The following is a 17,583-nucleotide window of genomic DNA, read 5'->3' on the forward strand; positions in this document are numbered from 1 at the left end:
TCCAGTTTATATAATAAACATTTATTCTGTATGTTATGTTATAAAAAAGGACAAACATTTAATTATGTATATCAGTAAAAATCCTTAAAATTATGTGCAAACTTTTTTAACTTGCATTCTGTCATATTACACATGCATGTACATACACATATTTCTCTTTTATAGAACAATTAATGCCAGTATTTAGTTTATCTGTGGCTTCATATATGTAAGTTTAAAATTAAATAAAATTCTTTGATTGGTATCGCTGAGTAATTCATGCATTTTTAATGGGCAATTCCATTTTTAGCTGCTTAGGAAAAGTAAGCAGCAAAGAGGTTTTCCTTTACACAAATGTGTAAAAATCAACAAAAGTATTCAAAACAAAATCTTACAGGTATTTATGTGTTTTATGATGGTGCGCGTGCTTGTAGCTCACGTTAGCTAAGGAACACTAATTTATCCATGTACTGATACATCACTGTTGTTGTTGGCATTCACTTGTTTAGTTTTTGTTGTGGCCTTCTCGGAACCATTGACTCCTCCCGACATATTTGCATTCGTACTTGTTTCCGGCAGATCCGTTCGTGGACGACGAAAGAGTATAACATGAGGTTCAGGCGCATGTATCATATAGTGCACCCAACCAGGACTCTGTTGCACTCCCAAATTCCGCCACTCCGTTTCACTCATCAAATGGGATTTGGGCACCAACTTTGTCAGATCCGGAGGTAGTATAACGTGTCTATAAAATATATATTTTTTTGTTTATTACTTATTGCACAATGCGCAAGGCAAATATGAAAACGGATTCCAACGCAACAAGCGAGGTTGGCTCGTACATACCTGTATTCATAAGTGGCATCGAAGTATTTCTCCGAGTATTGTATTTGATCGGCCGGCATTTTATTTTTAATACTGTTTTTTTCTGCTGTAACGGAATGAATTTTGCAAGTATACTTCAACTATTTGCAAGTAGCGTCCTTTGTTTTCACAAAATATTTAGACAACGCAGTACGTGTGTCACTTCTTCTTCTTCTTGGGCCGAAGTCATTCACATCAAAAAAGAACAGAGCTGCTTTTTTGGTAACCATCTGTTGCGCTGTGGATAAACATACAATATTTTATACATTAGGTAATAGTGAGGCTATGAGACTAATTGAACACAAAATTAGGCTGATTGAATGGACATTTTGAGCGTGATATTGCTGTGATGAATTTTCTAATGAGCGGTGGAACATAATTGGGTGCAAGATGCCAAATAGCGGTAAAATATAAAAAGCTTGATTAGGTTACAAAGCAAAGCCCTACAAATACGTCAACTCAGAATCATGGCAAGCATCAAGTAACATTGAAGGCGTGGTCGTTGAAATCGTATTATACAAACGATGACGTCAAAACACTGATTCGTGCATGTTGTTCACAATCGCATCGTCTATATTGTCGACTATATCAACAACAGTTTGGAAAGCTTATGTTTTACATATTTGAACTGCTAAATAAGCAAATATTTTTACATACATATAAAGCGTTTACAGTAAGTGTTACCATGCAGTCTTAATAAAATGTACACATCGGGTTTTTTTAGCTGCATTCGAACCTGATATCGATTACTAGGTTTGACAGCTGAGAAATGCAAACTGTGCTAAAGTTCCTGTTCAGTAAGATTAGGCAAGTCATCTTGAATCGGTTAAAGCCAGAACAACGCTTCCAGATTATGGAAAAATAATTCGAAAGCGAAAAAATCTGTTCGTGAAGTTATAGAGCATTGGCGGCGTAATCGGTCTTTATTTCTTTCGAGATGAGGAATGAGCTGGCGTTACGGTGAATGACAAGCTCCATCGAGCCATGCTGACTGAATTTTTGTTTCCAAAAATAATCAGCTAAACTTGCTATACAGTGCGCTTAACAATCGATTTATTTCAATATTCAAGCCACCTTGAATGCCATACGGCATAAATGGAGGCACCTACGGTTTCAAACCGATTCCGAACGCACGATATATTTTTATGAGAAGCTTTTTCAGGGCAGGAATACACTCGGAGATTTGCCATTGCTTGCCGAAGGGCGACTGCTGTTAGAAAAACTTTTTTCTTAATTTTTGTCTTTCACCTAGATTCGAACCTACGTTCTCTCTGGATTGCCAATGGTAGTCACGCGGCCAAGGCATATCTATACAAGGTAATAGCAGTTGTACAAAAACAAAAAGTTACATGTATTTTGTTCTTGCTTTTTTGGCACAAGTGTCAAAATAATTATTTCCAAGGCGAATTGAATTGTGAATAGTAAATAAACGCAAACAACTTTTTTCATAATAACAAAGTGTTCGATTTTGTTATTAAATGAATAAGCAGAGCAGATAAAAAGAAATTTGCGGAGAGATAAGTGTAAAAGTACATTTTGAATATTATTAATATCTTGCAGACAGAAATTACACATGTGAATCATCATCAACATTTGTGGGTCTGCGTTGGGGTGATGTGCATATATGTAAATGCAAGTAAGCAAGGAAATACTTCCTATATGCAGCACCTGCTATGAGGATTTCATAACTCCAAATTGAAAAGCTGCCGAAAAGCTAGTGAATAAAGGGATACTATAAAAATTCTCGACAAATGTTATTTGAATAAATTAAAGATGAAAAACTAAATCGATTTTTTTTCTATATCCGTTGTGAATTTCTTTGTTACGTTATAAAATATCGTTAAACTAATAATTTATTACAGACTGTGTATATACAAAGGAAAATAAAATGGTATTCTTAAAATACAAAAGAAGCACATAATTTATTTCTGAACAGTTTTTCGAATTAGCCATATTTTATTTAAGCTTAAAGGTTTACAAACTACTTTTGTCTTTTTTATTACAATTTCTTTACTTAACTTATAGAATTGATGTTGACTATGATGAACTATATTATGATAACTATATAAATTACATTCGTTATGTACTACACAAAGCTAGCGTTATAATAATATAACTACATGTACACATACATATATATATATGTACCAAATAGAAACATGGGTATGAGGAGAACACATATGTATGTATATAAATTAGTTTACATGCAGGGGAAAACTGTTTGCTAATTTACGAATTAAAAGTGGATTTGTTCGCATATAAAAAATTAGTTTATTTCAAACTAATAACTATTTGGATTTTGGATGTATTGATTTGCGTTTCATGCTATCCTTACAATCGGGCACTGAATGGGACCGTCTTTTGCAGAAAATGTGTCCTACTCGCAAATGCGGATATATTCTTTAGTGCCATAACATTGCGAAAAGATATTTCAATATTTTTACCACCAAATATATCCATTCCGTCATCGTAAGCACCAATCTATTTGAAACAGTGTCCATTTACCGCAAATAAGCAACCAGCCATTATTAGTGTTTTAAATTGACATTTAAATTGTTCATCTTCATTCCGTTGATTCATTTGTAATGTAACCCCCCAATTGAAGCCACTACACACCAAAGGACTTGCGTTTTATTCAAACGTATTGGGACTAATGAAATCCATAACCTTCACTGGACAAGAGGCTCAGCCTGCTGTTCATATTTTAGTATAGGAAAACAAGCACATCGCCTTCTGCAGCATAAGCGTCTACCATACCGAGATCTGAAACATAAATTGAAACACATAAGACAAAAAGAAAGGAAAGGAAAAAAGAACCCATTTTGCTTACCATCGTTTTGCGCACAATACACATTTCACCATATTTGCATTCAACAACGCAATAATACTATGAAATTATGTACGGATAATCTTTATTTTTTGTGTTTCAATATAACTGCTACAAATACTTTGAGTAACAATGTAGAAACAAAGAAATATGTAAACAAAGCAAATTCGCCTTGGCACAAATTTTTGACAGAAATGCCAATTCGCTCAAGGCGAATTAATTAGCTCTTCTAATGATACTACCTTGTATAGATATGCCTTGCACGCGGCCTTTAAACTGTTACGTGATGCAAAATTTGAATCGCACAAACGATTAAATATTTTTTTGATTTCGTGAGATGGTTATCGTCATCGGTGAAGCACTCCTAGATTGTGTCCAAGGCGTATTCATTAAAGGTAGTGGCGCTATACCATCAACAAAGTTTTGCTCATAGAAATGTCACTATTCACAATGATCGAACTAACCATGAGACCTTGGTGAAAATGAACTAGTAAAGCGAATCTAAACAAGGTGCTTTTAAGAGAGCAGATAATTTTTTTTTTTTTCGTTTTTGCATTTGTGTGCTTGAATGTCAAAGTGACTTGCTTTTTTATTGTTGATTCATTTGCTTGTTTACATTCTGATTGAAATTTTGGCATTCAAACCACCGAATTGCAAAAACCAAATACATGTAATTTTTTTTGTTACGCTAATAATTTCTCCTTGTATAGACGTAAAATTGTAGTATCAATGCAGCATTCGGATTTTTTTTTTTGTCGGGACATCTAGCAAATGCAGCACTCAGACATTAATTAAGTCCATTGTACTACACTTGGATTCCCCTTTAGTTTTCTTTAAATATACCCGATCTCCGAAGAAATCTGACTAGATCTTGCGGTGCCAAGGGGCCAAGATGGTCGCTTCTTAACACATCAGTGCCATCAAAGACCTCAAACCTGATTCGAGAGAAGGCGGGGCAGACATACAGGAAGTGGTCCGCCGTCTCATCCTCCTCTTCACAAGCTGGGCAGAGTACACTGTCTGAGATGCCCAACCTTTTCATGTGCTTCGCCCACAGAAAGTGGCCTGTCATCAGTCCAACCAGCCGTCTGCACTCCCCTCTGCTTAATGACAGAAGGGTTTGCGACAGTCGATCGGACATGCCAGGTAACATCAGTTTAGTCCATCTGCAGCCTCTCTCAGCTTGCCAAGCTCGCTTGTGGGTGGTAGTTACCCATTTGCTAATCGTGGCTGTGATGGCCGCAGAAGGGAGTGGCAAAACGGGCTCTGAGGCCAACTTCTTTGGCCCAAAGCTAAGGAGTCAGAGGCCTCGTTACCCGAGATACCCACGTGTCCCGGGACCCATGTTAGAATCAGGCTATTATGTCTACCGACATAGTTCACCCTGGATTTACAGGACTTGACTACCCCTGATGTGGTTGGAGGGCTGTCTAAGGCCATAAGCGCAGCTTGGCTGTCGCTGCAGACACATATAGATCTGCCTCTCCATCGCTTTTCCACAACAAAGTTCATCGCTTCTTGAACTGCATACACCTCCGCTTGAAACACAGATGCATGCATTCCAAGAGCAAAGTGCAGTTTTGTCCCGCTGGATTCCACGTAGACCCCAGAGCCGGAGCCATGCTCGGTCCTGGAGCCATCCGTAAAAATGCGAAAACAGTGTTTGCCGGGCTCAGTTTCTGAGCCGTCCCACAACTGAGCCTCTGGTAGCACTACACTGTATGTCTTTTGAAGTACGACTCTTGATGGCATGGAGTCAAGGAGCATGGCAAGGATCGTTGGATCGACGTCCATGCTTTCTCGGTGTTCCAATGCCGGACAGGGGCCGTACCAGTTCCCATTGTGTTTCAGACTGCAGATGGCCTTCAAGGCCTCTCCTTGGATGAAAGCATCAAGTGGTGGTAAACCAATCAGAGCATGTAATGCCGGACCTGAAGCATTCGGATTACTACTGGGTAAAGACAATATTAACCGGTAAAGAAAAAGCGGTTCTAAGTAAATTCTTAAGTTTTACACTGTTTACTTGTTTGCTAAATTAATCAGAGACCCAAAATAGATATCCGATAGTTAATTGAATTGAGCATTTCGAAGACGCAAAATTTGAAAAAGTTCCCCAAACGCTTTAGTAAAGTTTTTAATATAATAATAACTTTACGGCCGGTTTTTCAATGCTAGTTAACTGTGGGGAATTTTGCAAACTAACTGTATGCTCGTAAAATTAATTTAACTGGAAAGCAGAGTTGTATTGGTACTGAAAAGCTATAGTAAGCTATGTATGTGTACAGAAGCAAACAGGCAAAGTGAAAAAAATGAAGATATAAGATATAAGATATAATATGTATATATATATATATATATATATATATACATATATATATATATTTATATATTTCCCCGTAATTTCTAGGTCGAACATGGGACCGCAAAGATATATATCTGTGAAAAATATCCAACTTACAAAAAAGTAACGCACAATTCTCTCTCAAATAGAAAAATATAAAAACAAGTACGCGACGTAAAATTTGTAATAACTTGCATTACTGATTACTGCATAACTGATTGGCGTCTTGCTTACAATAAGCACACGCAGAACCCATTTCACAAAGAGACGATTTTCTACAGGCACTATTTTTTATTTTATTTTTAATAGTTAATTTTTTCTAAGCCAATTTTGATATTCCTTTATTTCTTTATTACTAATTTAAATGAACAGACTTTTTATTGAATTTCTTGTTTTTTATTTTTTACTATGTATTTTATTATCAGTTTGTCGCTTTGTTTGATTGTTTAAATTGCAACTGTACACATTTTTCCAGTACGAATTCGCAACTTCCGTTTAAATCAACTGTCACTTTGGGCTCTCAATTTCCCCTACTTTGCAAAGTTTTTTGCGTATGCGAACATCAAAACCTGATGATTTGTGATAATTTTCAATAATTATCAGATTGTCATACAGACTAATTGCCTTCGTTGTTCACATGCACAACATAGAATGAAATAAATTAATCCCAAACATAAAAACGCTAAATAAGATGGCCAAATGTGTGCCATTAAATCACTAGGTGTATTTTGGACGTGTAATCTTGTATACGATCAGCCTCTTAGTTCTCCTCAATTGAACATACCCAAACAGGAATGTTTTAAGTTCTTAAGCCACGAATGAGAATTGCGAAACGGAATCGGAAGTTTGTAAATTATTTTGTTTTATTTATTTGTATAAAAGCTTAAATAACAACAAAATTTTGAAATAAACCGAGAAGAAACGCAGCTGTAGCAAAAAGTTTGTAAATATTTTGTACAAAAAAACAAGTGGTTTCAGTATTTTGGTTGTGTATGTTTGTATGTAATTCTGAAAACAGTTTTACCAGAAAATCTGAATACATCGGCGACGAAAATGCATGATTAATAATTTTTGGACATCAACGTACGAAATTCCACTTTGTCGTACTTTTCGCTCCTGTGCGTGTTTCGTGCGTGCACTGGTGAGCTAACACTTTCAGCAGTCAACATATTCCAATTTGTATAGAAAGTGAAAATTGGAAAAGCCTAGATGACAGAAGTTAAAACAGAGAAACAAAATATTAAGCGAACACAAAACACAACTATGCTAAATCGAAGTGAAAAGCATGGAAAGGAAAATGGTGAAAAGTCAAAATATGTAATTATAAAGTGCGAGCAATGACAAGGTATGGACTGACAGCAACACTACCATATCCAGTGAACTACCAACTTTGCGCACAACGAGTATTTGTGCTCGCCCGTGTACGTAAGGAACAAGTGGCGAAAGCGAATGAACGAGTTGTGGGTGGGTGGTGAGAGTCGGTCAGGTGGAAACGACGTTGGGACAGGAAATAAATGAGCTTTTGGATGTTTTTGTGCTCTCCGTGCACTCCCCCTTATGTATATTTTCATTTTCATTCAGGGCAGAAGGCGCTACACTTAAACAACCGCACTGTGAACGTGCACTGTATTATATGGACTTGTACACACAATAGAATATTCATACATTCGTATGTATATACATAAGTATGTAAAAAGATACGATGGGTTAAGTAAAAAGGCAGCAAGGCAGGCAGGCTGTCAGGCCAGAACATATACAGACGAGCGCGTATAGCACACGGAGAAAAAGTGTACGCGCAGCACGCAAAATTATAAAAAAGAAAATACAAAATAATAGAATAATCTTCGAAAGCGAAAAACAGACGAAATATTAATCTTTCGGTTAAATAAATAAATAGAGGCTAATTACTGCTCAGCACATTACAGACGAGTCAGGCAGTTTGTGGACATACTTAAATTTTTTCTTCACGAGTTTTCTATGATTTTATGAAATTTATTGAAAATTGGAGCATCGCACAAAAATAGATAAAGTACGCGTACAGAAAAAATTCGTGTGTACGTGTGTTGTTCACACATTTGGAAAAAATATTATAAAACGAAAAGTGGAAACCAAAAAAAAAAACAAAAACAAAAACAAAGAGAAGATTTAGAAAAAAACTCTAATAATTCTAAAAATCAGGCAGCAACATTAGTTAACATTTGTACGAACAGCAGCACATCAAGTCGACACACACCCACATATACAGTTATACGGGCAACCGTATGCACAGATAAAGTTCATAAATACATACATACATACATATGTACATACGTATGTATCTCTGGTGGATGCAGTTAAGGCTATGAAACTAGTGAAGTGATTAGTTTTAGTAATTGGAAAATCAGTATTTTTCAATTTGAAGTTTGCATTATCGAGCACAAATGTTAAAGTAGCTTTAAAGTGCACGAAATTATAAGTATTGGTGGACCCGCAGATTGGCGCTGGATGCAAGTGAGCAACAGCAAAACCAGTTGGTTGGAGAATAAATAGCTTAATACAGATTTATCAAGAAAGCAACTGCAGCCATACTCAGCGCAGCGCTGATAAAAACGATAAAGGCACTTCTAAAAGTATCGGTGCAAAATCTAGAGAGCTCCTACCGCAATTTTGGATCCATCCAAACTCGCTCGTGCTGTCTGTAATTACTGCTGGCGCTCGGTGCTCGGTGCTCTCTAGTTTTTCATGCAATACTTCGAATTTAGAGGACATTTTTTGTTGTTGTATATTTCATGTAGCAGCAAGGGCATGCCAACTAAATATTTCCAGCAGTAATGCAATTATTGCACTGCACTATTTTGTGATAAGAATTACGCTGTTCGGTGCAAGTGCTTTTATTCGGTGACGGGTTGCATTCAAAATCAATACAAGTCCCTCAAGCAGGTGCTGCCATAGCATTTCGACGCATCCGGTTGTGGTGGCGTCAAATCCACTTGCTCCAAAGCAACACAGCAGCAGCCTTTTCCGCTTTTAGCAACACATAAGGCAGATGCCATACTGCTCCAGCAAAAACCAGCTTGCGTCTTCCATACACATATTATACACATATGTATGGTATATGCATGTGTATATACATACATATATATCTATGTATGTATATATACTTACATATGTGCATACCATAAATGCCTAAATTATGATTAATTCATTCGCAGCGTCAAGCATCTTCCGAGCAACATTTCCATTTCATCATCTTCGTCGGGTGCTTTGCGCTTGGTCATCATTGCCTGCCGCTTCTCGTGGCTTTCGTGTCATTTCGCTCGCCTTAATAGCCTTTTCTGTGTGTTTTTGTTTTGCTATGCATACGGATTTCCACATTTTATTGCTCATGCTCATGTGTACAGAAATACATAAATAAAATGACAGGAATAAGCAAAGTAATAGCCAGAGGAAAATAAAGTCGGAAAATTGCCGCGAAATTGTGTGGAAAGGTAAAAAGGAAAACAACGATTATTAAATATTAATATATATGTAATAAAAAAAAAACAACAAAAAAACATTAATAACGCGATTTTGCGTGCTTTCGCATATCAAAGTAGGCGAAGAAAAGTAGCAAGGATGTGAAAACTAAGAAATTCTAACGGAAACGGACAGTTACGTATATAATTGTGTATGAAAATTAGGCCGCTGTGTGTGATACATACATATGCACATATAAAATCGCCATGAATTAATCACCTATCACGATAACAACAAACACAGAATCAAGCAACAAGAAGGTGAAGCAGCAGAAACAGCATAGCAGCAGGAACGGTAACGGTAACGGCAAAACCAACACCCAAACAATAGCAGCAACACGGGCAGAGAAGTAGGGAAACCGCAAACGATAAGCGAATTACACATTGGTATTAGCGCAATTTGCATATATTTCTACTCGGCCAACCCCCACACGCCCCACTCCACTTGTTTTTTTTTTCCTCCATGTCAATGCAACCTGCCGCTGGTTGGGTGCTCAGTGGTGTAGCAGGCAGAAATAGTAAGCAACCGCATACTCAGCATAGAGAACAGCAGTAACTACTCAAACCACACGACAATCCCTGATTACGGTTACGAAGTGGCGCCGTTACAAAATACTATCAACTATACCATAAAAAAAATCCTATAAAAGTGCTATCAGGAAGCAACGTGTGCCACAACGGATGCACTAAAGCGACAGGGTTGGGTTAGAGCAATGCCAAAGCCGTTGCCTGTATGCGACGCTAACTAATGACAGCAGCGCCCAACACTCCAAAACCGTCTGATACACGAACCGGGCATACCACCATTGCATTCATTTGTGGTGCAAGCGCGTTGACCACCACTTGTCGCGCAACCAAAACAAAATAACAACGGAAAGCATTGAGTTCAGTGCAAGTCGTGTGTGTTTGTGTGTGTAAATAACACTTAACTGGCATACGAATATACACATAAGTAGTGACAGCTAGGCTGACGTAGTGCACATCGAGCAGATACAGGTGTTCCCATTAACGCTTTGCAACCTTTGGGTAATATAAGTTTAATCGGCCATCTAATGTAATACTAGCATACATCTATTACAATACACACATACATTCACATTCTATGCAAAACAACAATACGTATGACCTATTAATGCAAAAAACAAAACCAAAAAAAAACAGCCTATTAATCAATGCATCTGTGTACGCTGTAAATTAGAAACTACATATAGCATAATTTGATGACTAAAACAGAAAGTTATAGGCAACAACAATAATAATAGTAGCTAAATATTAAATCCTTAGAAAACAAAGTCCAACGCAAAAACACACAAGCAACAGAGCCAAAACTCACAACACATCAATCCACTAGCTAATACAGCAGCCAACAGCTAGCCGCCAACTCAACCGTCGACGTCGCCGGCGAGTAATACAATCAGAGCGCCAACAACAAGAGGGGCGGACATCAACTAGGTAACTAGGCAAGTCGATAGAACTCGACAGCCTATCAAACTTAGCTAGCAAACAACCGACGGGCTGAGGGAACGACACAATCATTCAGCTCCAAACCCGGTGACGTACTCTTATGAAAATGAATGCCAGTCTCATTTACGAAATCCTCATGTATTTGAATTCGTTTTACTTTGGTATGTACGCCACATTTGAGATTGGTGTCGGTGTCCTCAAGGCAATCGGATTGAATTATACTTCGAATGAGTTGACGCGTGAGGGGTGCATACTACTCGCATTGTGCATCGTCGAAACAATACGAATTGTATTAGGTCGGAAGAGCAGTTTAAGCGATCGTGGTATGTAAATATTTTCAACTTTTTTTTTATGTCCATTCAAATATTTCTTTCCCATTATATGAATGCATGCATTTGTGTGTGTGTGTCTGTTTAATGCTGTTTATATTGCACACGTATACGTTTTAACGAAGCTATTGGCATGCCTACGTACCCTGCTAGGAACAATTTAACAACTGCTACCTACTTATGAGTAAATATAGGGTGCCCCATTAAGTCCACATATTTTTGGGGCTTTTAAATAAACGCAGTGCATCTACTCGTATATATATTACTACTCTAAATGCACTATACTGGGGAGGATGCAAAGGACTGCGTGTATTGGCATCACCGGATCATGTAGAACTTGCCTCAGTGCTGCCCTGAATGTCGTTTTGCACTAACTTCCCATTGAGTTTTACGTTATTTTCATCGCTACTCGAAGTGAAATCAGGTTAAAGGAGGTTGGCCTCTGGAGGTCTCTCAAGGGAGATGACATTCAATTTCCAAACTCGCAACTGTGTTTACCGATCATTGGACGATCGGCACACACGCAGAAAAGCAAGGTTTACCATTTAATCGCCACAGCTTCTGCAATGGCATTTTCAGAGACGTTGACTTATAAGCACTTTCTCTGTATATGCCCGTGTTTGGTAGGTAGACGATTAAGGTCACTAGGTGCTCCTTTCTTTGACAGCCTGGATCAGTGCGCCAACCTCTATCCCATCAATCTTCTCCATTGCTTCAACAGCTTCGGCTGGCTTGGGGAGTGCCAGAATGGTACTTCAACCAAAAAACACAATAATCGATAAAATACCGCCTTGTCACGTTGATGAAACTATCTTTGATGTTACTTTGCCATAGTGCCAATTGTCATAATGCAATTTCAGGAATGTGGCATTTAACTGCATTCACTAGAATATATTGATATGCTACCTCGGACGCACAATAACAACAGATTGCGGAGCCGAGGCAGATGCTAATAATAGGTTGAGTAAAGTCAGAGCAGGCAATGACAAACCTCGGAGGGAATTTCTGCTATGAAAAAGACCCTAATAAAAATATCAACCGTTCGAAGTCGGCTTAAAACTGTCGGTCTCTCTATTTCGGGAACAACATGAAGACGCACACTACAAATAGGGGGAGAAGCTCGGCGAAACACTTAAGAAGTCTACGCGCCAACTATTTATTGTTATTTTTAAGTCAGAGCACCGTTCGGACGACTAAATCCTATATGGTTAAGCTTAAAAAATACGCGAAAAACTAATCCGCCTGACATCATAACAAGAGTGGCGCTAGAATGGAACCCGGGAGGAAGCAGAAATCGCGGTCGCCCAAAAAAACACTTGGATCAACACTCCGCGGACTTACAGCAGTCAATATAACGAGTTTCCCAAAGAAACATAGGCTTTATATAATCTCCCCGCTAGTTTTTAAAGACTCGTATTAGAGAGGAAACTCACGTGGAAATTTTAATATTGAGGAAAGAGTAAAGAAGACCGACGTTGCATTATATACGTGCAAAAAAGTAGTCGGTATCAAATGGGGATTAACACCTCGCGTTACACATTGGTTCTATACTTCTGTAGTGAGGCCAATCTTAATATTATATATGATATACTTGTATGGTGGCCATCTGCTCAAAAAGGCGAGTTAAGCTAAAATCAAGGGAGTAAGGTACAAAGAATAGCTTTTTTCTAAATCTCTGGTGCTTTAAGGACTTCCCCAAACAAAGCGCTGGAAGTACTAATCAACTTGCCTGTATTAAGTCTCGTAGGGAAACACGTGGCCGCTGCCTCGGCGCTATGGAAAGGCCGGTGGTTTGGCCACGTTTTACACACTCTGAATAGCCACACACAAGAAATAGACAATTCAATTCCTAGACTCACCACCGACAGACTCTTCAAGACGAGCATACCATCAAGAAAAGAGTGGCAGACACCAAGGCCATGGGGAAGGGGGCACTAAATTTCTATACAGATCGTTCCAAGCTAAACAAAAAGGTTGACTATGGAGTATTTTCGAAGTAGACTATTGGAGAGTCTATCAGACAGAAGTTCTAGCTGTATATAAAAGAAGTGGCCATGCATCTCAATACGCATGTCGTAAGAAATTGCCATTAAATTAATGAGTGTTGCAATACTAAGATCATGTCGTCCGAATGGATTCAAACGCTTCGGCTCTGAAAGTATTGGATGCGGTACCAGCTTATGGGAGTAGAGGAAGGCCTCCTCTGCGTTGGAAAGAGCAGGTGGATAAGGACTTGGCTTCCCTTGGTGTGTCCAACTGGCGCCGGTTAGAACGAGAAAGAAACGACTGGCGCGCTTTGTGAAGTTCGGCCAAAATCGCGTTAGCGGTTATCGCGCCAATTAAGGAAAAGAAGCATAAAGACATTTTGAGAGACCAACATAGAAGAACTCCGAAGTACGAAGAGCTCTGGCCGGAATATTAAAGAAAATCAACTCACGGACAGTCAACAGTACCATGGATCAAATCAAAAATAAAAGACAAAGATAAGATTTTTCGCCAGTTCTATAGTAACATTCCCGATTTTCTGAACAAATTTTTTCTAAAACTTTTATCTTTTACACTCATGTGACGTGTAAATTGAAATAAACAATTAAAATTGAGTAAATAAATATTTTTTTTAGCAATTTTCCTTTTTATCGTTTGCAATCATAACCTTCGGTGAATCTGCACCCATTTTTGTTTTTGTGTTATATGACCAATTAATGGAAAATACTTCCAAATATTTCAATAAAAATTAGTTTCATTTATTAAAAAAATTAAACCCGGTACAAAATTGGTCCAAACGTTCATTGAGGAGTTATGCAAATATACAACAGCAATTAATTTCCTACAGGGCATCCTCTTTACTAAATGTATGTGTGTGCGTAATTGCGAATATGTGTATTAAATCCCTTCAGTTAAGCGCGATGTATGTCAACTAATATAAAAATAATGCGTTTAACTAATATTGAATTGTTTTAGGAAAATTTCTTGTTTAACCAACTATGACTCACTTTTAAAGCAAAAACATTTGCTGACTGGTTTCCCTCAAATCCAATACTCAGTCACAGTTGCAGGGACATTTGCTATGCGAAAAGTGTCTGCGCAACTGGTGTTAATATGAAAGCAGTTTTAGGGGGTAATTTCGGCGTAATCGATTTATAAGAGTTGACGAAAGTCTGAATAGTTTTTTGATTAAGTGGTCCGCACACAAGTGGGTGTCTGTCTTTGAGAAGTGAGTGGTTGCATACTTATGTATATAAAATCTTGTTTGAAAAACGAATAGAAAATCAACTCTATTCCACTTCAATGTCAAATAATCTTGATTAAATACGAGTACCAGACGTTTGGCACGACGATCGTACATGAAATTACCGATATGGATTTAGATTTAATGGAGGTTTGCACTTCGACCTGATGACATTTTATGCCTTCTACTCATCACAGTACCTCATCCACACCCTTATTAGATTCAAGATAGAATTGGACTGAATGTATGTGCTTTTCTTTTGGCTGCAAATGGCCGAGATATCTCACCTTCCCAGAAAGTACATTGAAGTCTCCTGGGATTGCTCACAGAAACGACAAGAGTCGGTGGACCATATTCCGATCATGTGCAGAAGGCTGCGCAGTCTGCAATGGCCTGTGAGAATGCTCGAGTTCATCATTAGGGAGGGTTATGAGTTCTTTAAACCTCTTGTGGTTGAGCCTGCAGTTCCCAGTATCCCAGCTACCCAGAGATGATATGAAATGTTATTAAATTTGAGAAGAAGTTCAAGAACGAACTGGACGAGAAATTACACCTTCCTTCCAAGAGTGTGCCCTATACTGGTGTACAGATGGCTCGAAGACACCTGAAGGCAAAGGCGCTGGACTATTTGGATCCACACCAAAGCTGTCTGTGGCGATAGGTTCTTTTCCCAGTATCTTCTAGCTAAAATCATATGTTATCTGCCCAAAAACAGAGGTCAACTTGGATAGAAACCTCCGAAATGAGCGATTCGCCATTCTGAGCGACTGTCAAGCACCACTCAAGGAGTTGCCATCCTTTGAGGTTATGTCTTCATTAGTCCTTCAGTGCATCGAGAAACTGCATTTGCAAAGAATGCACAATCGCATCCGGCTCACATGGGTCTCAGGACGTAGAGGTACACCTGGGAATGAAGTAGCGGGGGTATTGGCCAGAAAGGCTGCTATCTCGTTATTAATAGGACCCGAGCCATCCCCTGTCATGGGTCATCACACCATCAAGGAGGAGCGTAGAAGTGAAAAGCTAAATATATGAGATGTCAGCTGGCACCAAATTAAGAGGCTACGCCATGCGAAGTCCTTACTATAATCAGAAGAGGTTCAGGCAACCCTCCCTAAGGGCAAACTGAGAGTGCTAACATGAGTTCTCACAAGTCACTGCAAATCGTGTAGCCATGTGATATGGTCCACTTCCCGGAAACTCCAATACATCTTCTTCTCGAATATAATGCTATGGCCAGAAGAATAATTTGATATCTCGGCTAGATACGGTTGAAGAAAAGGCAAAAGAGTATTTTGCGAGAAGTTTCTTATCTCGTGCAAACCGGACCACTACAACGTGTTTCAATATGTAGTCAATATGACATTAAATCATCGACATACGCCCACAATTGTACGTTCTTATAAAAAATTGTGCCTGGTCGATTAAGCTCTGCTGCTCGCACGACCTTTACTAGCACCAGAAGTCACACGACAGAGAGTCACCCTGCCAGAAACCTCGTTTGGTATCAAATGGTACGGAGAGGTCCTTCCCAAGTATGACGGTGTTGGTGGTATTGAGCAATGTCATTATGCATAGCGGTATTAGTTTTGCGAGGATACCAACTTCAGACGTCGTGCCCCAATTTCAGGGTCATTTACCGGGGTGGAATGATTCCAACTTTGGATGGGATATCTAGACTCATATAGTAAAACCATCAAATCTTTATGCATTCACAGTTAAATTTTTTTTTTTTTTTTTGTAATATTATGTTTGCAATTTTTTGCGTGAATGTTTTTAGAATACGTGAAAACAAAAGTTAAACTTCATATCGGAGCGAAATATATTATATATATGTAGTAAAATTTCGCGAGAAATAATTTAGTAGAACATTTTAAACCTCTCTCACAAAAGGGTAATTTAGACCTCTTCTTAGGAAAGTCTAAATAAAATAACATTGGGAGGGTCGCTAGAGGGTTAAAATGTTCTAGAAAGTTGTTCACCGGAAAATTTCATTAGGGGTATTTATAGACAAAAATTGTATGCAAAGACCGTAAAGTCCACAAAGAAATAAAAAATTAAATACGTCCCCCTGAAATAGGTATGCAAGCACTTTTTTATGCTTTCTTTTATATTATTTTTTGTTCATAAGTGTAACTCTAACTAAAGAGTGATTTTTTAGCTATTATCTCTTTAAACAGTTGGGTTAAACAGCTGACGCACGTTTCGTGTTTGTTTTCACTGTCAAACATCTTCGGTTTGGTCTATAATTTAACCATGAATCGTCTTACAAACGAACAACGCTTGCAAATCATTGGATTTTATTATAAAAATGCGTGTTTTGTTAAGAAAGTTTATCGCGCGCTTCTTCCATTTTATGGTCAGTTTAATCGACCCACTGAAGCGGCTATTCGAGCTATTGTGACTAAATTTAGAACCAAATTTACATTATTGGACATCAAACCACCAACACGCCTACGTAGAGTGCGAACTGAAGAAAATATCGCTGCTGTATCGGTTAATGTTAAAGATGACAATCAATTATCGATTCGTCGCCGTTCGCAGCAATTGGGCCTCTGTTACGCAACAACGTGGAAAAAATTTGCGAAAGGATTTAGATGTGAAGCCTTTCAAAATACAGCTGGTGCAAGAATTGAAGCCGAATGACCTACCGCAACGCAGAATTTTTGGTGAATGGGCTCATGGAAAGTTGGCCGAAGATCCACTTTTTTATCGAAAAATTGTGGTCAGCGACGAAGCTCATTTTTGGATCAATGGGTACGTAAACAAGCAGAATTGTCGATTTTGGAGTGAAGATCAGCTAGAAGAATTGCAAGAGCTACCAATACATCGAGAAAAGGTCACAGTTCGGTGTGGTTTATGGGCTGGAGGTATCATTGGACCATTGGAGAAATGATATCCAACTTTTTTTTTGCCCAAAATGCAAGAGCTTGACTTGCATGACATGCGGTCTCAGCAACACGGTGCCACATGCCACACAGCACGTGTAACAATGAACTTGTTGAGAGTCGAGTTCGGTGAACATTTCATTTCACATTCGGGACCTATCAATTGGC

The 17,583-nt window shown here is 38.4% G+C and overlaps 2 protein-coding genes across 3 annotated transcripts in view; one reads left to right on the forward strand and one right to left on the reverse strand.

Moving 5' to 3' along the window:
- The window catches only part of LOC128868018 (cyclin-dependent kinases regulatory subunit), a 19,980-nt gene continuing 2,397 nt past the window's right edge, over positions 1-17,583 (reverse strand). The window contains exons 2-3 of the mRNA XM_054109724.1: positions 826-1,081; positions 1-724 (exon numbers count right to left, since the gene is read on the reverse strand). Coding sequence (XP_053965699.1) covers positions 439-724; positions 826-884 — 345 coding nt within the window. The 5' untranslated portion in view covers positions 885-1,081 and the 3' untranslated portion in view covers positions 1-438. The remainder of the gene's footprint in view (positions 725-825; positions 1,082-17,583) is intronic.
- The window catches only part of LOC128868009 (uncharacterized), a 26,585-nt gene continuing 16,355 nt past the window's right edge, over positions 7,354-17,583 (forward strand). The window contains exons 1-2 of one of the 2 annotated variants that reach the window (XR_008455047.1): positions 7,354-8,040; positions 9,203-11,292. Coding sequence is in view for 1 of the 2 variants with exons in the window: in XM_054109707.1 (XP_053965682.1) it covers positions 11,070-11,292 (223 nt within the window). In the remaining variant the exon portion in view is untranslated. Of the gene's footprint in view, positions 11,293-17,583 lie in introns of both variants that reach the window. The other variant, XM_054109707.1, reaches the window with a different exon arrangement.

Source organism: Anastrepha ludens, chromosome 2 (assembly GCF_028408465.1).
Source record: "Anastrepha ludens isolate Willacy chromosome 2, idAnaLude1.1, whole genome shotgun sequence".
Taxonomy (NCBI): domain Eukaryota; kingdom Metazoa; phylum Arthropoda; class Insecta; order Diptera; family Tephritidae; genus Anastrepha; species Anastrepha ludens.